We start from the raw sequence: 23419 nt of genomic DNA, 5'->3' as shown, positions 1-23419 counted from the left end.
ATGTATTGAATGAAGCTTTTGGTTTGGTGCCTGCCCTGGGCATTCAGAAATTCAAGTCCAGACTGTGGCAAATGAATATTTTTCAAGCTTATGTGAAACCACTGGTACTCGCTGACAGCTGTGACTTCTGATTTTTGGCTGTGTGGAGGTGAGCTAGGATTCAAGGCCAACCATTCCATCAAGAGCTAGATTCCTTGGCAGAAGTCTCTGTGGCTGCAGCAGCTGTGTTGTGTGCTCCTATACCTGGTGTTTTCTGGGGTAACACAACTTGGCCGTGCCCTGCTCACTCTTCCCCCCCGTGTTTCCTTAGGTTACAGCCCTCCTCTGAGGCTCCCCACCCTCGGAATGGTGACACTGCAGTGGGGACACCTCCAGGAGACACAGACCCCCCGTGGGTGCTAACAGGAGGTTCCTTTGCCTGCTTGAGCGTGGTGGAGGGTGTGACCCTGCGGGGCTTGGTGGCAGGGGACAGAGGCAGCACTCACAGCAGTCACAGGCACGGCTGGGCATGGGCTGGCTGCAGTGAGATGGACACAAGTTGTTGCCCGCTCTGGTGACGCTGGGCAGCGGTGGCTTCCCTGAGCAAGTGGGTGGGGAAACGACCAATTCTCACTTTGGCCAAAGCCGTGCAACAGGCAGGGGCGTGCAGAGTACCGTGAAGTTCTTCCTTACTGCTTTTGGCCTATAAAGCAATATTTAACTCTTACAACCTGTAAAAGCAAAAAGAAGGTACATAAGGAAAGCACAAAGCACAAAATAATGCACTTACATTTATGTTGTTTGACATAAAATGCACTGGGGGGGGGAAGCTGATGTTGATAATAGTATAAATACCTATATTTCTTGAAAAAGTGACATTAATTACTGCCTCTTGCTATGATGCTTGGTACTGTAATGTTGATATTCATCTGCTGTTGACTGCAGCAATAATTTGTGTATGGTCCATAGCACTGTAAATTATGGATCAATATTAATGTATCCAATGAAATAATTTGAACTGTTGTTCTTGATAGATGGATTAAAGCATTTGGTTTTTCACATACATCTGTGTTAGTCACTCGTTTTCCATGTGAGTGGATCTTGTTTTCTTGTGCATTTGAAGTCCCTGCAGTGCTTCTGTGTCTGTGACTTGGCCATGGATGTGTCCATGTCCCTGATCTGGTGTTGGTTGGCATCCTTGGTTCCACCAGAGCTGTCCAGTTGTGTTTGTGGCAATCACAGAGGGGAATGAAGCTGCAGACCAGACCATACCTGAGCTTTGCAAGTACACGCCGAAGTGGAAAGACCCAGAGCTTATGGTCCAGAGTAAGGAATAAAACAGGTGGGTTTTATTTAACATCTCCTCCCATGGGCTCTTGTCATTTGCCTCCCTCCCTCCCTGTCCCTTGGAGCTCATCAGTGTGAGGCCATGGGCTCTGTGAGGCCTCGGGGTACCTGCCCCCCTTTGCCTTGCTGTCACTCCTGCAAGGTCACCTGTCCCCAGCAGTCCTGCACAGGAGCACCTCACCCCTTCTCCAGCTGACCTGTGCATGGCAGGATCCATCCCCTCTCTGCTCACTCCTCCCAAACCTCCTCTCAGCCAACACGCAAACAGCTGCCCCTGGCTTCTGCTGGTGAGGAAACAGCTGCAGTCTTGTTGTGTCTTCCCATCTTCATTATTTCTCCTGTCTCTGTTGCTCTCATCCCTTCTGGTCTTGTTCTTCAACAGCCTTTTGCTTCCTGTGCTCACAGCATTGAGTTCCTGCTCTCTGTGGACCTTGATGCAGCAGCATTGAGTTGTCTCAGGGGGTTTGAGCCCTGAGTGTAAACAAGAGTATTGAATTTGACCAGTGTCTTGAAAGTCTGATGCTTATTAGAGTAGAAAATACCTAACTCAGTTGAATTAAAAATTACTAGCTCAATTTAAAAACCAACCCAACAAAAAAATGCCTGACTACTAGAACTGCAGCTGAACAGTCCCACTCCTTCCTCATAGAAGAGACTTGACTAAAAGCTTGTGTTTCCAGCAGGTTTTGTAATGTAATTTCATAGTATTAGAATGTGGTAGTACTTAATTAGAAAATCTATTTATTAGCAGCTTAGGATGTAGTTGCTATTTTGAGTTCTTGGATGTATTTTGAATTTGCTTTTGATGGTCAGTTGTTTCTTTTTTGTGGTCAGCTTGGGGTGAATTTCTTGCTGTGCGTGGCAGCACCTCAAGGTTTTGGCTGGGTTGGAAAACCCAGGAGGAGCAGGAAGAACACCCATGATGGGGATATTGGCTGTAGGCAGTAGATCTGTGTCAGTAAAGAGTTGGTGGCAGCACTGCTTAGAAGCCTTTTCAGTTGTGTTGGACAAGCTTGAAAAATTCAGCACAGGGTAAGAAAGTGGATTTTAAAAGTGAGTCCAGCTGTGCCTGGTGTGGTCTGTTTCACTGGGAATCTCAGTGTCCAGGCTGGAGGATGCTGAAGGGCTCAGCTGTGTGGTGGCACAGCAGGACACTGCCACCGTGTCACCTGGTTGTGCTTTCCTTTCCAGGAGACCTGGGAGCCCAGGAGGGCAGGAGGGAGGTGGTGATGGCTCTGCCTCGGTGGGTTCAGCAGCGCTGCTCCCTCTGCTCTCACATCTGGGGGTGGTCCCAGCACTGAAAGTTGTCCTACACTGTTGCTCCAGCTCCTTTGAAATACACTTGTTTAAAATTGTGGGGGAATGGCTTGGAAAAGTGTTCCTGAGTTATTAAAATCAATGAGGCTTGACAGGATGCTGGTTCACAAGGCAAATGTGTGTGCACTGAGCAACACCGTTGTCTTTGCCTGTGACCTGAGCCTCACCCTTCCTTGAAACTGCTCCTTTTCCAGCTCAGTTTCTGGGACTGATGCTCTTAACAGGACCTGTGCTCTGGCATCACAGAGGGAAGTGATGGTTCCTGTGACAGACCCCTTTGTGTGAGTGCTGTCCAAGAGCTGTGCAGGGAAAGGAGAAGGCTGCTATGGTCAGCAGGAAGGGCCAGGGTAGAAAAATATTTACATGAAATATTTATGTGCAAAGTATGTAAATATCAATTGTTATTTAATATATATATATAGATACCCACGAGGGGGTTGATGTCTACGTGGAGGATGCTGCCTCAAAGCAGGGTTTGGTGGATGGAGCACACGGCTCTGTGGACTCTGGTCCTGCTCAAACGCTTTGCCTGCTCTCTTGCTGTTCAGCAGCGCCTCTCCAGAGCTCCCTGCTCCCTCTGGCTTTCCTCCCGTGTGCCTGTGGCTGCCGCAGGAGTTAGACTTGGATTAAAAGAGAGGAGAACAGCACACTCTTGTGGGGCTGTGTCCTTCCCAGCACCGGGCGCGGATTCCTGCGCTCCGTCCCATCCCGACAAAGCCCCTGCTCCAAGGCAGTGATTTACGGATGCCGTTTGCAGATTGTTTTCTGCGAGTGCAGCGTGTAATTCACGCCAGGGTATCGGCTCCGGGCAGGCAGTGGGCAGCAGGTGGTGGGTGAGGAACGGGGCGCTGCTCTTGCATTCAGCGCTGTTCCTTCAGCTCCTTCAAATACATTTCGCCAAAATCTTTCAATATCTTCAAGACCTTTGGTCTGATCCTCATTTTACACTGAGTACAATGAATGCTACTCGTCTCTGGACATGAGTGATTGCTGCTTAGATACTCCTCTATGCATTCCAGAACCACAGAATCATAGACTGGTTTGGGTTGGGACTTCATTAATATTCCTCTTCTTTTTTCCCTGCTGAAAAGCAGTTTATAGAGCAGGTTGTTGCAAAAGAAATTACTTCAGCACTTGTAAATAATAAAATAATTTTTGATTCTCTGACCACTAAAGTAATTTTGTTCAAACAAATCCATGAAGAACTTGCACTGCAAGGACCCAGCTGGGACTTTCTGCTTTTCTCTTTGGAGTAATGCATCATAAGAGAATAAGCAGAGATCTTAGGTCTAATATAATAGCTCTGTTTGAAAAAGAGGGAACTAAATCAATGCTGAATAAATGGAAAATAATTAAATTCATGCTAGACATTAAAAAAATGCACCTCAAACAATGAGGGGTATTTTAAAAAGTCACAGTTTTATTAATAATACTTTCCACCCATTTCTCTTGATCTTTTGATGACAAGCCTGGCAAAGGCACTTTTTATCAGACACTGAAGCAATTTTGCTGCTGTCATGTGCCTTTCTTGATACACACATATTAGTCACGCAGCCGTTTTATGTTCTTTAGCATATTTTAATATATAATTAAAAATGTGCCTGTCTGCTACCAAGCAACCGAGCACGTCAGGGGCTGATTGTGTTCTGTCACCCACAGCAGAAGTGAGGGTAAAAAATAATAATAATCATGTGTTCACTTTTCAGTCCTAATTGTGCTTCAGCTCCTTGGATGTGTTGTTGCAGACACAACCACTGGCTTCTGAAGGCAGAGGCAAAGCCAACATGGGGGAAAGGCTGGCAGGTGACCCACAGGTCACTGTCACCAATAGCACATTGGTCCTGGATGCTGGGCTTTTAATGTGCTTCTATGACCCTTTTTAGTTCAGTTCACCTCGACCCTGCTGAGATGCACCTCGGCTTTCCCTGGAAATGGAGTTCCAAATGCCTTTGGTCTCCTGAGAGTCTCTCCAAGGACATTTAAAATAAGCAACTCCAGATGATGTTTGTATTGTGCCTCCACTGAGGTAGATGGAGCTGGACACTGTGCTGCAGGACACTGACTTGGGTGGGTGATAATCCTGATCATTCATTTCTAGGTTGTCTGGTGTGGAAAATGGCCCACAGAGCTGCTGGAGAGGAGGAGGACCATTTGTGAGAGTGCCCAGGTGATCACTGTAAGCACAACATTAAATGGCTCTGAGCACCTTTGCCCCTCAGACCGCTGTCCCTGAGGCTCTCTCATGCTCCCCAAAAGTTGGGGTCACAGAATATTTCAGGTTGGAAGAGACCACAGTGGGTCATCTGGCCCAACCTCCCTGCTTGATCAAGGTCATCCCAGAGCACAGGATTGTGCCCAGACAGTTCTGGAATACCCCCAGTGAGGGAGACTCCACACCCTCTCTGGACAGTCTGTTCCAGTTCACAGTCACTGCACGACAAAATTCTTCCTCAGGTTCAGGTGGGACTTTCTCTGCATCATTTTCTGCCTGTGTCCTCTTGCCCTGTTTCTGGGCACCGCTGAGCAGAGCCTGGTCCATCCCCATCTCCTTCCTTCAGACACTCATGGGCCCTCACCTGCTCTCCTGCCTGTTCTAGCAGAGCTGGTGGGTGCCTGAGAGAAGCAGTGATGCTCTCCCTACACACTGGCTGCTGTCAGAAACCCACTGTATGAGCCTGTTTTGAAAAAGGAGACAAGTTTACTGATATCCTCAGCCCCAGCTTATTTAACTCTGGGAATCATGGGTTTATTTTTAAGAAGTTGTGGCTTTGAGGGTGTGCTCTAAAGCTCCTTGGTAAGATGGTACCATCTGTGTGAAACCCTGTCCTGAAATTGGAGAGATGCACTGCTCTGGAGAAGGCTGAGCAGGGTTTTCTGTGTAGTTTTAAGCACCTCTTCTCCAGGCTCAAGAGGAAAAGGGATTTATTATGTCAGCTCTATGCCACACTTCGCCAGTCTGTGTCTCTCAAGCACATGCAAAGGTACTCAGGCATGCACTGTGGGCAGCAATGCAATCATTACTTCAAAAGTTTTTCATTTTAGTAGCTTTTATTACTTCAGCAAAACAGAAGCCAGCACATCAGCACAAACTGGTGTGGGACAAAAACACAAGGGGAAAAATCAAATAATGTTGTAAATAATTCAAAGACTGTTTGTTGATTGCAATTCCTTTGATTGGACCTCCAGGGAGAAGGATGGCATTACTTTTACATTTTTCACCACAAGCATCCATTTTATAATCTGCTCTGAGTCTGCCAGGATCCTGAGACACGACACTGAAGCTGCTTGAAGATGATGAACTTGCTTGGAGTCCTCTAACTTCTCTTGGTTTCCCCAGCTGGCCTTTTCTAACCAGAAGAGGCTGAGATGGGAAAGGAGCCAGGGTCTGACAGGTACGAGGAGCCCTGTGGCAGATGTGGGGGCACCAGAGGGTTCTGAAATATTGCCAGGAGCCCAACTTTGTTTTTAGGCAGCAGTGCTGCAGACTGCCCTGTTTGCCACCCCAGTGGCTTGCAGGTGTTCCAAAGTGAAACCACCACAAACATTTGGGCAGCAAGGGGGGACTTGCCAGCAAGTCCTCAGTATCTGAGAGTCCCAAGACAAAGGGCTGCCTTACTACCAGGAGACAGCCCCCAGGTGCTCCACAGCAGGGATATTTACTGATCTGTGACTTGTGATGGTGCCTCTAATCAGAGTGTGCCACTCCCTTATACTGGGTGCAGAGGCTGGCAGATGAGCTTCTTTGTTTTGCTTTTTTGAATGAGAGAAAAGAAGAACACCAAGAAGAAAAGAATGACCAGTGAAGGTGATAACCTACTTGAAATATTTTATGTAGCATAGAAATTTTGCATGGTGCCATACCACGGTCTATGACCAGCTACACCAGCTTGTGTCAGGGGTCCAAGCAGAAGCAATGGTGGGACACCAGTGGCAAGGGGCATGGCAGTTACCAGCTTGGATTAACTAAATAAATGAATAATCCTGGTCACTTTTCCTGAAAGAAGACCATTTACTATGAACTACACTACTGGCACTCTGTGGTTTCATTTGTGAGTGGTCACTCCTTCAGCCATAGTAGATTCCCATTCAAACAAAGCAATTGAAAGAGAAAAATCATGTCACATGCCAATATTCTGCTTGTTCCATGCAGCTCTGGAGTGAATGCAATGTCATAGGTGCTTCTGCATTTATCTTGCTCAAAATTCAGTTCTGCCCACTACCTTACAGTGGCACACAGCTCATGGTTGAGGCAGGACCATCACCTTGGGCTTGCAGCTCTTCCTCCAGCCCCATCTTGCAGTCCTTGACCCACAGCTTGTATGCTCTTTCCAGGGTCTCTTCACTGGTGTCGTTGAATATGTCTGGAAAATAAGAGTTATGGTTAATAGGAAATCCAGAAGAGCTTTTCCTGCCTGCAAACACTGACTTTGGCAGAGTCACTCCAGTTTGTGAGAGCCTTTTGTCATGTGTGGAGACTGAGCTTCATGGAAATGGTGTGAAAATGAAAGAGATGGCAGAGATCACAACCTGGTACCATGCACTGCTTCTGTGTTAGGGGTTGGTTAGTTTTTATTTTTAAATCTTGTGAGTATTTCATCCCTGATATTGAACAGATATTATTTAATTTGCAAATATTATTTCTAGGCACAGTAAAAAATTAAATTCCTTTTGCCAAGGATACTTCACAAATATTTTCAAGTATAGCAGAGGAATTATTCTTCTCTTTTCCCCTTTGCTGCCAGAACACTGCATTTCCCTTTGCAAAACGAATTGGTTAACATAATGCAATTAATTAGACCTCAGTCCTTAATGGAGTTCTGGGGCTGGTACACAGGAGGGATCCTGTCTCTCGATGGGTTTACCGAGACGCGAAAAAGAGCGCAAGAAACGCAAGAAATGCACAGCTGCAACCTGCAGAGTGCATTTCCCAGGCTGTCACTCCCCGGGCTCCCTCCGGCCGTACCTGCCACGCCGAGGCCGGTGGGCAGGGGCATCCGCAGCTGTCCCCCGCTGTGCTTGAGGCGCTCCCGCAGGGCTCTCTGGATGAGGGCCCAGCTGCAGCCGCCGTGCCAGACCGGCAGCTCCAGGCCCCGCATGCACCGCAGGATCTGCTCCTTCTCCTCGGCGTCCAGCAGCCCGCGCGCGTGGGCCACGTACGTCATGAATGCCATGTCGACGTTCACAGCTTCCCCGTGCATCAGCGACGGCAGAACCCTCTGCAGCACAGCAAAGGTGGGTGGCAGAGCAGGTTTGGGGTGGCAAGTAGGAAACAAGTGGGGTTTATTGCTAAAAGTGTCCCTGCAAATCGACATTTGACTCACTGTGGTTGCTGGATGTTGGCGTCTTGTGATTTACGGGTTGCTAGGATGATCCTAGTTTTACACATGATTAATAGCAGCTAAAATCTCCCGTAGGGATCTAGGATCTAATTCTCTCATCTAAATCACTGATGGAGTGCCATGAGATGGAGGGTTGAGCTCTGGGTATTGGATAAGACATAGGTGTCCCCCCTCATTCCTCAATGGCAATTTCTCCCCAGCAATATGAGCTATGGCCTCCATGTCTTGGTGCTGTTACAGTTTGTGTAGGTGATTTCCAGTGGCTTCACTGCAATCTGGTTTTCTTTGAGCTTCAGTAAGTGCCCAGTAAGAAGCAACAACTGGAACGAGGTCTGAATTAGAAATGGGTGGAGGTGTAGGGGAAATGGGGCAGGAGAAGGAGTCCCTTTGATACCACGTTGGTGTGTTGGGTGACCTAGTATGTGCAAATCTGGAGTTTCAACTCCTTTTCACAAGGTTTTAATGAAGCCTATTGAATTTTTTTTAATATTGTCTTTGAAGGGGATATTGCAATATAAAGTCTGTCACTCACCATTTCCAGTTCTGGGCTAATAAGGTGGCCAAAATCAACCAGTCTGTCCAGGTCATCCTCCCAGAGGTTGGGAGCCAGCTCTTCCAGCATTGTTTCAATGGCAATCCTGGTAGTCTGCAGTGCAGCATCCCCATGGTGAGCAAAGCTGTTGCAAGACTGGAACTTAGTGTCCAGCAGGTATTTTCCATGGTTCTTGAGCAGGTCAAACAATCCTTTGTGTTTCATGAGGGCCATCTGGGACAAAGAAGAGATAATTAAGGGTACTTGTCTGATCCTTGTATGTGCTGTAGGAAACTTGAGTGTTTTAGTAGATTGGACAGCAACAACATGTTATACACTAGTTCCCCTGCTGCTGGGCAGCTCTGCCCATGCTGGGGGTTTGCTACGTGCTCCCATAGCCCAGCAGGTGGTTTGTAATCAGCTTTGGTTATTTGTGTGCCTGGAAGGAAACTTGGGACTGGATGGTGGCCCTTCCCAGGACAGGGACTGGGTGGTGGAGACCACCACCTTGGAGCTACTCTTTGGGTAATGGAAGGAGGGAAAACACTGCAGTATAGAGAATATGAGGGCTTAGAAGTGATGTCTTGTTAGAAGTACATATTTTTTCCCTCTCTGACTCAGGCATTAGCCCCACCCTGCAGTGGGGAATGGTGACCTGAGGGTTTTACAGTGCCTGCCAGAGACCTCCAGATATCCTGGGGATTTCTCACTGTGCAAGCCCTGAAAATTGCTGTTGATGAACTCATCTCTAATACACTTTAATAGCTTGAACTCTGCTTTATCAAAAGTTTCCAAAGCTCTCCAGACATAAAGCCATTTGCTATGCACTTTCCAGGTAATTTTAGAAGTAGAATTTGCCTCGCAGGAGATTGATTGACCACACTTGACATACCCACTGAGGTAGGTGCAAATGATCTTGCAGATTATTAATCCCCAGCATAATGAGCCTCAGATTCTCTGCCAGGAGTTCATTACAGAGTGCTATGGATCAGCCTCAATGGAAAGATCAGGCTTTTCTTCCATAGCTTTGCTGTGTCTCCTGTGAGTTTTTTGCTGTTTCTGGCTGTGAGTTTTGGCATTTCCTCTGCAGGGTTAGCACTGGACACTGAGTGTAAGGGATGTTCTAACAAATTTAGCAGCTGTAAAAAAACTATATATAGACTCAATGACAGTTAAAAGTCCTCATGCACCCTCAATGGCCCACCTTGATTCCTCTAAGTTTTTTATACAATGCCATGCATGCTGCTGGACATTTTACTTTCCAATACTTAAAAGGGGAAAGAAAGATGAGGACAAACTTTTTAGTAGGGCCTGTTGTGCTAGAACAGGGATAATGGTTTAAACTGAAAGAACATAGATTCAGTCTATTTGTGAGGAAGAAATTTTTTACAAAGGGGGTAATGAAACCCCGGAATGAGTTTTCCAGGGACTGGTAGATGCCCCATTCCTGGAAACACTCAAGAACACGTTGGATGGGGCTTTGAGCAACATGAGTGAGTGAAAGTTATCCCTGCTCATCACAGGGGGTCAGATTTGGTGACCTCAAAAGGTCCCTTCCAACCCAAACCATTGCATGACTTTTCAGTTTTGAAAACTGCAGCTGCAGAAGTTCATACCTTTAAAATTTCCCCAAGGCCATTGGAGATGTGTCGCCGAGGGATGCTCCGGAGGAAGGATCTGTCCAGGAAACTTGCCACGGGGGGCGTGTAGCCCCCGAGCTTGTTCTTACACTGCAGAAAGTTCACCCCGTTCTTGGCCCCCACGCTGGCATCCACGTAGGAGAGGAGGGTGGTGGGGACCCGAATGTAGGGGGTGCGTCTCCTGTAGAGCGACGCGGCGAGGCCGACGATGTCCAGGCACACGCCCCCGCCGATGGCGATGATGGGCTCCGTCCGCCGGTCCAGGCTGAAGCTCTGGACCTCGTGCAAGATGTTCAACACCAAGTCCATGGATTTTGTTTCCTCAGTGGTTGGCAGGGCGAGGATTTTGTGCTGGACGTTGTTCTGCTCGAAGTATTCTCTGACTTTGGAGCCGTAAAGTTTGTCGACGACTTCGTCTATGACGATGAAGCGCCGCAGTCTCCTCTTGCTGGCCGTGGCCACCTCTGTTTGCTGGGGGTCAGTGATGTGGCCCCAGAGCAAAGTGGTGTTAGAGGGTTCCAGAATGTTGTATGTTTCTACCACTTTGTAGCAAAAATAGATGGGAGCTTCAACGATCCAGGAAATGCCGCCTTCGGAGATGCACTCACCTCTGGCAAGGAACAGAAAACATGGTTTGAAATCACTGTATTCCTAGTCTGACCTTTGCATGTCTGAACTAGTTTAAGGATGTAGCTGGGAGGTGAAGAATGTGGAGTCTCCTGCCCTGTGTACTGCAGAAACATGGGGATGTGAGGGTGGGACACTCCCTGGGTGTCAGGGCTCAGCAATTGTATTCATGGAGAAGCTCTCCAAAGTCTTGATGAAGAGTTATATGTCTGAATTCCTACACAGCATTAAAAAGATACAGTCTCGAAGGGCTGGGACATGTTTTTCATGCTAGAAGTTGAAACCCCATAAAGAATGAGCCAGTCCAATCATCTCAGCTTTCAGAAAGGGAGTGGGGAGGAGAAGAGGTTGCCAAAAATTTCCACATTTATGGAAGGAGCATCCTCTGATTGTGTATCTGGGTAGTGGGAGTTAATTTATTCCTGTCTATCTATACACAGACATACATCTCCATTCAGACCAGTGCTTCTACAATGCCTTAGTTGGGCTAGCAGACCTCTACCTCAAAATAGGTGTGATAGAAATAGGAAATGCTCCTGGATAGAGAAAGAAAATGATTTGGGGGTTGGGAAACATTTCCACACTGGAGTTTTCAAGGGTAAATAAAAGCCAAAATTAGTTATCTATCTAAATTAATGAAAAACACAGCCCTACAACCCCTTCCTTCTGTGGGATGGGCAAAGTAGGGAAAAAACAAGTTGGGAATCAAAAAAAGAAAACAGGCAGAAGGAAATAGGAAAATGCATTTTATGTAAGACTGTTTTTTGAGCTGCATTTTGGTAAAATGAGTTTCTGTGATATTCATTGGATAATCAGATTTCTCTACATGCCCAATTTCTTTTCACATGCCTGAACATTCACTTAGAGGTCAAAATAGAGGCTTCTCTGCTTTGTTTACCAAATTGTCTCTAAGTCTTGAACTCTTAAATACTCTAAGCCCTTAAACTCCATAGCTGTTAAAGAAAACCAGTGAGGATTTACACCTTCCAGAAAATTTCTTCTGGGCTTTTCAAATATGGTATCAGAAAAAGCATTGTTGTGTGGATTTCAATGCACCATCTCATAGCTGTACTTAACTCCATGTGCATTCATCTCTGGTGTGTGACCCTTCTAAGAGACAGGATGGTTTGGTATATTTTTTGGTAGAATCAGCTTTGGGTGCTGGATGGTACAACCAGTACTCATTGCAACCCCTCCGCTCTATGAAAATCATAGGGAATTTGGGGCTGAACATGCCCTTATGGGAGCATATGTCAGCTGAGAATTTTTCTGCATATTCTTGGGCCCTAGGTTCATCCTTCTATTGACTGAGGTCCAGCAGGCTGTTTCTGGGTCTGCCAAAGTCCTGCTCTATCTGCTGCAGCTCTGCCTGGGTGATGCTCGTATGTGGTCACTGCCAGCGCTGGTGAGAGTCCCTCTGACCTGGCTGAGAAAAGGGTTAGACTTGTGCCATTAAAATCTGAGCATGACAAAGGCTGGAAAACTTCTGACATGCAGAAGAGAGCCGTATTAAAAAAGATCTGCCTCATGAATGGAGCTCCATGTGCTTGTGAAAAGGAGCATGCTGTAATTAAAAGATAATTAGCTGGAGAGATGTACTATCAGCAAAGAGATGTGTGTTTCCCTGGGGGAAAGTTTTGTCTTTGCTCTATCTGAAGCAGCATTAGGTGACTTCTGCAGTTTGAGGAATGTGTTAAGGGTTTTGCTCCTGTCAGTGACAGTTTATTTTTCCCACCTACCCATTTCATTTGTCTGCAATCACCTCTATAAACCCATCTGTCTTCCATGCCTCGGCGTGAGATTTTGCACGCACAGAGATTGAATTTTCACAGAACTGGAGAAAATGAGCCCAAGTGCAGCACACAGATGTCCCTGCGTAAGCTTTTCAGAAGTTTAAAGAAAATTCCTCTCTACAAAAATGGAGGCTGTTGATAAAATTCCCTCTGTAACTCTGAGCTGTGTCAAGGAGCACTGCAGCTGCCTGTGCTGCCATACTGCCCATGTTCCCAAGACATGTTCCCAGGTTTGTACACACAGGTCAGGTTGGACAGGGCTTGGAGCACCCTGGTCTAGAGGAAGGTGTCCCTGCCCATCTCTGGGGTTTGGATTAGATGACCTTCAAAGATCCCTTCCAGCCTGAACTATTCTGTAATTCTGTCATTGGGGGTTGAAGCCGCCATGGCACCCAAGATGGTTTTCCATCCCACCAAGAAGACAGCCCAGTTTGGCCAGCCAGAGCAACACAGGTTCCTTCCTATACTCACATTGTTGCCTCAGAGAGAGTGACCTCGTCCTCGTCGTTGGAAAGGGCTTCTCCCTTCTTGATGCGGCTCCACGTGCTCTTGACTCTCACCAGCTGGAAATCCGTCTGCCGGCGCTCCTGGGGCATGGTGGCTCCTGGGACCGCTGCAGCACACGCCTCTTCTGTCACCAGCATGCTTCCAGAAGGTGAAATCTCCCTACCCAGAGATCTCCCATCACTGGGTGCCTTTGAGGTGCTTTTTAAAGGCTGCAGGGTGACCAGGCATCAGGAGGGGAGGTCTCGTCTCCATGTGAGAGACTAATTACAAAACCGAGATTACCTAATCTGGGATGCATGTTAGGGGTGGCAGGAATGTTTGAAGACACGTGCGACTACCAGGATGGGGTTGTGTAATCAGCTGGTTTTATAATGCTTAAGATGTACAATAGAAGTGCATACATTTACTTCCAACATGATGCCCTACAGCAAATTTAAAGTTATGAAAGGCAGTTTGTGTGATTCTTCACATCATTCAGGAATCTCCTTTGCTGAGCAGAGCCTCTGATCTGGCTGCAGCTCTACGCTGCTCTTATGGGATGAGACAGGAGCAGAAGCATGGGGATCAATATCAGCTGGTTAAACCTCTTTTGAGTTCACATTCCTGGGCTTTTCTTGAATTGAGGAACAAAACTATATATAATAGATATTTTAGCTTTTATGGTGGGTTTAAAAAAATTATCAGAGAGCGTTTTCTCCTGAAGGGCTGTTTGGACATGAGCTGGGTTTTGATCCCCACGTGACTAGGGGATGCACAATTCACTTTTCCATGTGATCTTCCAGCTGGGGTTTTTGGAGGGCCCCAGGCTCAGGTTGCCACACAAAGTATTCCCTTGGCATTCAGCTCTGTGTGCTGAGCACAGGAAGATCTTCCTTTGATTTCACCAGTAGTGCCTGAAGGCACAAACCTGTCTCTGCCACCTTCTCAACCGTGCTTCTGAAAGCTGTCCTTGTTCAGAAACAAAGATCAAGAAAACCAAAATCAGATATAAATGCAGAGACGGGAAAAAAATGGGTCTTAAAGAACCCATTGGACAACACTGTGTCATTGCTTTGAAGGCTTAATTGCAACCAAACTCACTTTGGGACCTTCATCTATCTCAAAATTAATATTGAGATAGCTGCAAGAAAAGTCTCCAAAGCCATGTAGCCCTGCTCCAAGAAGTGCCTAACTCCTGACTCCAGTCCTCACTGCTGGCTTCATCTGCAGATGGCAAAGTGCTTTTTAAAGAGGACAGGCTGTTAACCCCATTTTGTAGAAGAAGAAAATAGAGTCTCAGAAGGGAAACAACTTTCCCAAAGTCACCTTAAAGCTAGTGTGTGTGAATTAGATGTCACACTAAAGCTCGTAGCCTGTTTACCAAATACTCCTCTGAAATTTTCACTCCCAATCTAAACACAATTTTTATTGCTTTCTGCAGGAACTGCAATTCTAATGCAGTTTGTTGTTTACTAAATCATAAAATAGAACACTCTTAGGTATGCCAGGCGGTCTTGTTTTTTAATCTTGTTTATTTGTTTTAATTAATAACAATACAGTCAGCTTCGAGACTTCTTTTGTTTGCTTTTCTTTTACTCTTTCATAGTGTGTATTTACATATTTTCTATTTGTACTTCCCTATTCTATTCTGAGGACACTGAAATATCTTCTGTTACATTTGAGAATTTGACAAATTAACTTTCCACAGTCCAGCTGCTTGCCAGCACCAATGACTGCCATGTCTCTGTACCTTCCATCCTGCAGAGGGGCTGCCAAGAGTGTGAGGGGGAATGTGAGCTCCCCCAGCCTGTTCACCTCCCCTGCCCAGCTCTGGGCTCTCTCTGCACACTTTGCAGGTACATTGAGTCTGTCCTTGAGTGAATGAGCCCAGGGTGATACACCCCAGAGGTGCTGTTTTGGTTATGGGGCAGTCCATATTTCCTCATTACCTTCAGTTGTGTTTCATCTGAATGAAGAGGGGATTGCCAGCCCACCTCGGCTCCATCACTCTCTTTAAGGACTTTGCTTTAATTCCTCACCAGCCCTTTCTGCCCAGCTCTGCTGCAGGCCACCTCAGCCTTTTGGATAGCTGGGATGTCCGCACTGCTTGCTCCTGATGCCTCCCTCAGCCAGTCCCTTCCTGGGACCCTCTCTTGGGGCACAGATCAACTGGTACCAGCCCCAGCCTGTGCAGAAACCTGGCTCCTGGAGCAGGGGCTACTCCAGTGTGTGGCTGTACTGTGGTGACCTTGTGGCTAAGGACCACTTGTAGACAATCTGGGATTCAGAGTCCTGGGACATTTTTGGCCCCATACCTGGTGGTTTAGCCGGGGCATGTCTGTGATATGTAACTGGAAGGTTATGAAACTGCCAATTACTTTGTGAGAGCCAGCAGCTTCCCGAGGTCAGGATGTGAACTAACTCTTATGTAAAGCAGAGGCACTGAAAGTCGGCTCTTTTGTTGTGCCTTTCTCATGTCAGATGCTGTTGGATCTCACCTGCTGCCTGTGCTCTGGGTGGGTCAGGAGGGTGCAGCCCAGCCTGGAGCCATCCTCCCCGTGCAGCCTCTCCCAAGGGCTGGAGCTCTGCCCTGGTGATTGAGGGAGGAGACTTTGTCCCCTCAGCGGGCACCCAAGCACCAACCTCCTGCTCTGCAGAGGCAGCAAACCCACCACAGCATCCTCTGAGGCCAGGGGACAAGAAGGAACATGAATAACCCTTCAGGTAAACTCCCTGTGTGGGGTGGGGAGCTCTGGGAGAGCGGTGTGACAGCAAGGACACCGAGTGATCCCCTAGTCCAGGGTCCCCACCTTCCCCATGGAGAGGGTACCTGCAGGCTCTGTGGCTTGGCAGCAAGGAGCAGAGGGTGGCTTTGTCAGGGAGAGGGGAGAGGCTCAGCACAGGAGTTGGGTTTGCATGAACCTGGACTGGAGGGAGTGGGACAGTCCCAGGAGAAAGGAATGGTGGGATGGTGGAGGCTTGCAATGTCAAGAGAGTTTTGCCTGTGACTAATTTCTGATGGATTGCCATGCTTGTTTTAGAAATAATTTCTCTCCCTAATGGGGCACTGGGGAGATTCAGCTTTTCAACTTATTTTCTAGCAGTAGAACCTGTAGAAAATGCATCAGGTAGTGTACATTTTCCTTGCATTCCCCTGAAGTTCAGTCAGAGTTTAGATCCCTGGTTCATGCCATGAGCAGCAGCATCCCCTCTCTGGCTGCTTCCTCAAGCACCCACTCCATCCCTAAGCTGCTGCCTGTCTCCCATGACAAGCCCTGTGCTGGGACACATGTTTACACACCAAGGCAAAGAGCTGAGGGTTGGGATAAGCTGTTGTCAGTGCCTGAGGTGCCTTGGTGAATATGATGGCTGGAGTTGTTGGGGGATGGTTTTAGCAGAGTGGATTTCCAAGTGCTTAGCACGGAGCAGCTCCTGCCAAAGTGCTTGGCACTGGAGCACCAAAGAGTCTGGCAGCAAAGAGTTCAGGTGGATCAGGTTCAGTGCTCTGCCCTGGCTGGGAAGGGGGGCTCTTTGGAAGGCATTTCTGCAGCTGCAAAACAGATCTAGAGCCTGGAAGGTGAAATGAGGATAGCCTAAAATGGGAAGTAAAAATTTGGTCTTTTTGTTCTTGTGTTTTTGCTTTGTTTTTGCCAAATCCAGATTGTCTTCTTGTCTCTGTGCCTCCTTCAGGGTGGTCCCCTGCAAACAATGAAGTGTTCTCCTCTTTTCCCCACCTAAAAAGTGCCATCTGAGCACAAACTGCAGAGTTTAATTTGGTTCTGGAGCAGCAGGTCCCTCCATGGCACTGCACTGCTTGTCTGCTCAGGGAACACTGATGTCCCACACATACAGTACTGACTTTGGTGTGAATTAAAAGTTTCTGATTTCAGACAGAGGAAAAGCTGCAGTTTATTGTTCAGCTTAGATGTAAAACAGGGTGGCTGTGCTCTCAGCACCTGCCCAGGAAGGTGCTGGGAACCATTCTGCTATCAAGAATGGTCCATTTTAAGAACTGCCACCTTATCTTTATGAAGCTGCTGGAGACTTAAAGCAGCCCTTTCCTGCTCTTTCATGGAAGGGCTATTTTCAGCATTTTCTTCCTCTGAGTGAGCTGTTTTTCTTTTCTCCTCTTGCTGATAATGTAGAACTAGATGGGAAATGGAAAGAGATGTCTGTGCATACATAGATCCGTAGGAACACAGTCAGGAAGTCTGATTTAGTGCTTAATACACTCCAGCAGTTTTTCTGGGATTGTGTAGAGCTCTGCAAAGAAATAAAGCACTTTTTCCTGGAATAACCTTAAAAAAATGTAGTTACATAAAGTGTAGCTCACCTTAGTGCTCAGGGCCTTGGGCCGGGCAGCCAGCCCTGAGCTCTGCCCTGACTTGTCTGGTGCTTGCATAAATGAGGGCAATTCTGACCTCTGCTGTTGGCCCAAAGCATCACCAAGCTGCAAAAAATGCAGCACTCCCTGCAAAGGTTGTGTAAGCTTGGATGGAGGGTTGCCCCTGGCATGCCCTGCCTGTGCCCCCTCCCTGCAGCACCTCTTGGCTCTCACGTTTGGTGTTATAACACAGCTTACAAAACAGCTGAGTTTAAGTCTTGTTTCCTCCCCTTTGTGTGACAGGCAATCCCTGTCTGTTACTTACCCAGAAGCAGAACATGATGATTACTAAAAGCCGACATGGATTATAAACATGTTTTTACCCCTAAATTAGCAAAAAGCCTCAGAGTGCTTGGCAGGGAGGATGAGAAGATCCCAACCTCCAGCACTCTCCAGCTGAGCAGTGGGAGCCCAGGGATGCTCCCTCTTACAGTGGTGAAAATGCTGCAAGAAGAGTATGTGTCCTTTTCACTGGAAGTGCAGCTGGGCTGGGGTCAGCAACCAGCATGGTTTGGGAAAGGGGTCTGGGAAAATTCCTGCAGCTGCAATTATTCATAAAACTGCTGGAAGAGATAAAATCTTCCCCTGATGGTTAGAGACTGGGATGAGATGTAAATCGTGGCCTTGTATCACAGAGTCACTGAATGGGCTGGTTTGACAAGATCTTCAAGCCCATCACAATCCATCCCCCTGCCATGGCAGGGACACCTTCCACTGTGCCAGGCTGCTCCAAGCCCTATCCTGCCTGGCCTTGGATACTTCCAGGGATCCAGGGGCAGCCACAGCTGCTCTGGGCACCCTGTGCCAGGGTCTCATCACCCTCTCAGAGTAGAATTTCTCCCTAATATCTAATCTAAACCTATCTCTTTCTGTCTGAAGCCATTCCCCTTGTCCTGATACCACATGCCTCATAATGTTCTCTCTTCATCCTTCTCATAGGCTCCCTTCAGGTACTGCAAAGCCACAGAAGTAAAAGAGATGTCCTTTTTTCACTCACTCCACGTAGTTCTCTGCAGCCTTTCTATCCCAGGCAATAAAACCCTGCCAGGGGCAATCTGCTCCACCCCAGCCTCTTGGCCTGTGTCTCACAGGTGCTTTCATAACCCAGCACGTGCTCTCACACTTGGGGAGTGGGGGAGTTCCCCAGAGCCTTGCCTCGCCTCTGTGGCCACAGCTTGCTGTGATCCATGGTGGATTGCTGCCATAAAGGTTTTCTGGGATCTCAGGGCAGGTTCAGTGCCATGGGCAGCATTGCTTTAGCTCCCAGAGCAAGGGATCTGGATCTTGGAGAGGTGTGCACGTTTCAGAAATGCTGACATGTGTGGTGCACAGCAGCCCCCCTGGCACAGACACAGCTTGGGGACATTTGTGCATCCCACTGACACAAAAATCCTCCTTTTTACAAAGCTTCACCCACTGCCTGCATCTCCTGCCTGGTTTGGCAAAAGCAGTTTTGGAAAGCATTCTCTTTCCTTCAAGGAAAATTGGACCTGGAGGAGCAGGGTTTATATGCAGTTTTTTGGTGTTTGATGTTTGTCTTGGAGCCTTAAAAACAAAATTCATGTGTTTAAAACATTCTTATTCTGGATCAGCTCTGAGGGGAAAAAGGGAGAATGCATACAGCTAAAAATCTATTAGAAGTATAGAATGTTTTCAGTTTGAAAAGGTTTTTGTGATTGTTTTCATAGCCCTTCACAACCCTATATTTTGTATTAAAAAAAAAAGCACACCTGTGCTTATGTACTTTAAACTCCACTTCCACTGATTGAGCAGTTACGGAATCATTATTCTCTCTTTTAATTTCCATTTCAGAAACTCCGGCTGGGCACATTGCTGAGAACCTTCTCAAAGCCAAAGAAATAGCCCTCAACGACCCTCATGTACCTGAACAGCTCAGAAATTACTTACAAAAAGCTCTTGATGTTGCTCTTGGACTAGACCCTTACCTGGATGCAATGGCAGCTTCCAAGAGGTACAGATTCTCCTTTGTAGCCTGGTGCTTTTGTCTGTGGTGGGATGAATATCTTGTTAGATTTTCTGTCCAGAACATGCCAGAAACGTGGGGGACAGCAGCAGGAAGTGGAATGAGACTTAAGTGCACCCAAACGTGTAGCAAAGCGTGCATGGATGTGTGTGTGAGCCCACAGCCTGCAGGAAAGGAGGTGAGAACAAAAAGCTTTAAGTGCAAATTTTAGGAGATATTCTCCCAGCTGATTGCTGGCTGTGGCAGTGTCTGAGTTGGAACATACCCTGGGGAACACCAACCTCCACACTGTGCTTGCTGGAAGGCTCAGAGAGTGAGCCCCTGGATCCAGCTGGTGCTGGAATAAATAAAGAGTGAGGAAAACCTGCACCTCTGGATCCACCCTCTAATAACAGCCTTTATATGTGGTTTTTATCTCCAAGCACTCAACAAACATTAATTAATCTGCTAACTAAATTACTCTGGTAACTAAACTAATTAATTAAACTAATTTAAGGTATCATTAATTCAGAAGTCCAACTGATACCCTCATTATTCTTTTTTGAGCTACACTATATTACCCAGCCGTGTGGGGTCTGCTAAACAATTCCCATTTATCAGTGTACATTTTGATATGTGGAAAAAGCCAGTTCTGTCTAAAATTGACAATGTGTAAACTGTTCCAGGCTGTGGATTATGGGAACGCTGAGCGTTCTCTCTGTTGCTGAAATAATAGCTGATAGTTGTTTGACTTACACTTGCTGTAGGATAATAGCTATACATTATCTTATTAAAGTTGTTAAAGCATTTGTGAGGGGCAGAAAAGAGGTTATATGAAATGTTCTACTCTTTAAGTCTTGGATTATCTGACTGTGGCTGACACGGGTTATGAATTCTTTCTCATTTTACTGAGGAGCAGAGGGGGGGGGAGCTGGAGGAAAAAAACCACTGAAATGGCTCTAAATTCTGGCCCAAAGAATGATCACCATCCATTTCTGGTGGTTACTTTCTTCACACAGGGTAATCTAACCTGTCTGGAGGCTATGGGCTTCTTCCAGTCCTCTATTGCCTTCCCTGTGTAATAGGTAACATCTCACTTCATCCAGAGTCATTGTCACAGGCCTGACTTCTGTGAAATAGCATCTGGAGGCACCCTGCTTTCTGAGCACTTTGTGAAGAAAAACATTTTTATTCCCTGTCTTATAAAAAAAAAAAATTAGATTTAATATATTTTCCCCTGTTATGCAAAGAAACCTTATTTTTGGCTGGAACAAAACTAATAACTGTAGAACTGAACAAAACCTGGCCAGGGTAACTGGAGTAATTCACTCCAAAGCAGCAGATAGAGATCTGTCTGGGACCAGCTGAAAATGGGAAAGGTTTGGGGTTGAACAGTGGGGAATTCTTTCCTTTGGTCCCAGGTTCCCTCCTTCCCAAGCTCCTATGACTGGGGTGACTGCCAGCACTGAGATGTTCTTGTTGCCAAACTAGGTTCTCTTAGGACTGGAATTTAGGATACTTGTGATCCTTCTGGGCTAATTTTTCATGGTCATGCACAGATGGAGGTTTTCCAGGAGTTCCCTCCTGGTTGCTGCTTTTTATTCTGGATGCTCAAATTTTGATTATTATCATAATACCGAAATGTTTTTTTTTTTTTTTTTTCCCAGAAAAACTTCACCTAAGCCCATCCCAGGGGATGCTGAAGGAGGTGAAAGCAGAGTCAGGCTGCAGGAAATACGTGCCTCTGGCTCTTTGAATGGCAAGTTGTTCGGCCAAGAGGGTAAAAATGCACCAGATTGGTGTAAAGGCTGTCACTGAAGTTGAAGCTATTATCCTCTACTTTGTCTTGAGTAAGGGGAGGATAAATGCCATAGGAATGCTCAGAAAATGTGGGAAATTACTTATAAAGAAATATATGAGCTTCCTATGGGCTTTGATCTTCCTCTGTCATGAGTTTTCCTGTACCCTGCCTTCCATGTGTATTTGCTCACAAGTGCCCACATAAAAGTGCTTTAATTCCCAGTGCCAGCCCCATCCCTCAGAGAACAGCAAAGAGATCATCACCTTCCTGGAAGGGAAAGGGATGGAAAAAGCTTCTGGTTTGGGCTTGGGATGTCTGATAGGGGTTTATATGCTTTTTGTGGTGAAGGTGGCTGTGGCCAAGCTCTGCACCTTTACAAGCAGAAATACCCAGGCTTGTATCCTCTTATGAAACCTATTACACTAAATCTATTCCCAGATTCATTCTTCCCAGATGTTCTCATCTTTGGAGCAATATATCATCCCAGTGAAGTACTCTTATAATCTATTACACTAATACATTGTTCGAAGGACACCACTGATGATAAATTTCTTAAATGATGGTGCTGTCTAGGGATAATGACTCTAAGAGCAAATGCAAGGTAATGTAGTGATTTTTTTTTTTTTTTAATGCTGGATTCCAGAAAGAATATGGAGCCATCTCAAAGCCATTTTCATATGGGGGGAATGTTAAAATATGCAATATTTCAAGCACTATTTAACAAGCACTTGAACAATAGCAGCATTGATGATAAAGGTTCTACATTTAAAATCAGTCCTTTTATTCTGTTGTCTTTTAGCTGCATTTTTAGGTGAAATTTTGTCAGATTCTGTGGTTAAACCTTTATTTGAGAGTGTTTTAAGATTAGATTTTTTTAAATGATCACTTAAAAGGCACATCTAATTTTCACTGTGAAAAAAGGATAGTCTTTCTCATGGTTTTATTTTAAAATTTTCATTCTTGTCTTTCCACAGGCCAAATTTTTCGGATGTTTGTCCATATGATCAGAGCCAGGAAGATTTTATTAATTGGCAAGGTTAAAGGTTGCAGTATCCTTGCTATTGCAGAGGAATTGCCAGACAATGGCAAAATCTTTGCCTGTGCAGAAGAGCCGTACCTCGGGGTGAACAGCCAGGAGGCATTTGATTATTCCTCAGATGGCAAAAAGATAAGCATGCGAGTGGGACCAGTGGCAGACACCTTGGAGGTAAAATCAGCTGGGAAGGGAGTTTGGGAGCTCTTGTGAAGAGCACATTAAACAATTTCAGGCAGGTCTTCTTCCCTGCCCACACGATGCTGGGTGGTGGCTCTGGTTTGCTTGGACACACTCTTGCACCGAGGTTATTTCTTATTTCCAATGTATGCTGGGGCAGCTCTGTCACACAAGACAGTTTTTCTCTCTTTGAACTAAAATCCTGCAGCTTTTTGATCAGAGGAATGACAGGCTCTCAATGTAGGTCGGTAGGCTTCAATGGCAGTTTAACTCAACAAGGGTTGGCTTTGTCTCGGGTCCCTAATTCCAAACATAACAAACAGGAAGAATGGATCTGTACCCTGCTGAGCCAACTTTTGAGAAGGACAGCTTTCTCCCAGTGTTCACAAGAGCTAGGAAACTCCTAGAGAAGTTTGTAATTCTGCCAAAACCTCTCACTATTTTTCCCCACAGCAAACTCTTAGATGAATTAGACCCCACTTTCTCACTTCCAGAGCAATGTGATTAGCCTCAGAGAAATAATGCCTTAGCTGGACTTGTTTCATTCTGACTGGTGACTTTGTCCCAAGGCAGAGAAATCTTATGATTGCTGGCAGCTCACATTTAATTCCAGTTTATGGATCTCCAGGAGGCTGCTGTGGGTCCAGCATGAGAGAGGTGGTGCCCATACCAGGTTCATTAAAAAGCCCTCCTATTATTAACACAAATCAATTTGATCTGATTTCATTTTCAATCAGGATGTGTCAGTGTGAGCTTGATTGTAACTTTATTTGCATTAGCAGACACCATATTTATTTCTAAAATGAAATGGCCAGGAGCTTTCTGACCTCTGGTTTTCATGACCTGCAAGTTTGATAAGAAAGAAACAAAGAGCTTTGCAAGTATACCAAAAAACCGAAATGTTACAGATCACCTGCAATGTGCAGCATTTAAAATCCCAGCTCCCCGCAGTGAGTGTGAAATTAATTGAATTGCTGTTGCTCTCTAGTGCCCATTCT

The 23419-nt window shown here is 46.2% G+C and overlaps 2 protein-coding genes across 2 annotated transcripts in view; one reads left to right on the top strand and one right to left on the bottom strand.

Annotated features, from left to right (window-relative positions):
- Nucleotides 1-6864: 6864 nt before the first annotated feature.
- On the bottom strand, nucleotides 6865-13218 carry LOC121347314 (2-epi-5-epi-valiolone synthase-like). The gene is made up of 5 exons (XM_041425893.1): nucleotides 13046-13218; nucleotides 10131-10764; nucleotides 8515-8748; nucleotides 7607-7859; nucleotides 6865-7004 (listed from the first exon to the last, which is right to left on the bottom strand). Exons 1-5 carry the CDS (start codon nucleotides 13216-13218, stop codon nucleotides 6865-6867), a joined length of 1434 nt encoding a protein of 477 aa, XP_041281827.1.
- Nucleotides 13219-17744: 4526 nt separating this feature from the next.
- The window catches only part of LOC121347313, a 30898-nt gene continuing 25223 nt past the window's right edge, over nucleotides 17745-23419 (top strand). The window contains exons 1-4 of the mRNA XM_041425892.1: nucleotides 17745-17937; nucleotides 19257-19416; nucleotides 21075-21187; nucleotides 22183-22415. Of these exons, the coding sequence (XP_041281826.1) occupies nucleotides 17745-17937; nucleotides 19257-19416; nucleotides 21075-21187; nucleotides 22183-22415 (699 nt within the window). The remainder of the gene's footprint in view (nucleotides 17938-19256; nucleotides 19417-21074; nucleotides 21188-22182; nucleotides 22416-23419) is intronic.

This window comes from Onychostruthus taczanowskii, unplaced genomic scaffold, assembly GCF_017590055.1.
Source record: "Onychostruthus taczanowskii isolate IOZ18803 unplaced genomic scaffold, ASM1759005v1 scaffold9, whole genome shotgun sequence".
Classification (NCBI taxonomy): Eukaryota; Metazoa; Chordata; class Aves; order Passeriformes; family Passeridae; genus Onychostruthus; species Onychostruthus taczanowskii.
The sequence above is the reverse complement of the archived record's forward strand: the minus strand, read 5'-3'. Positions and strand labels throughout refer to the sequence as shown.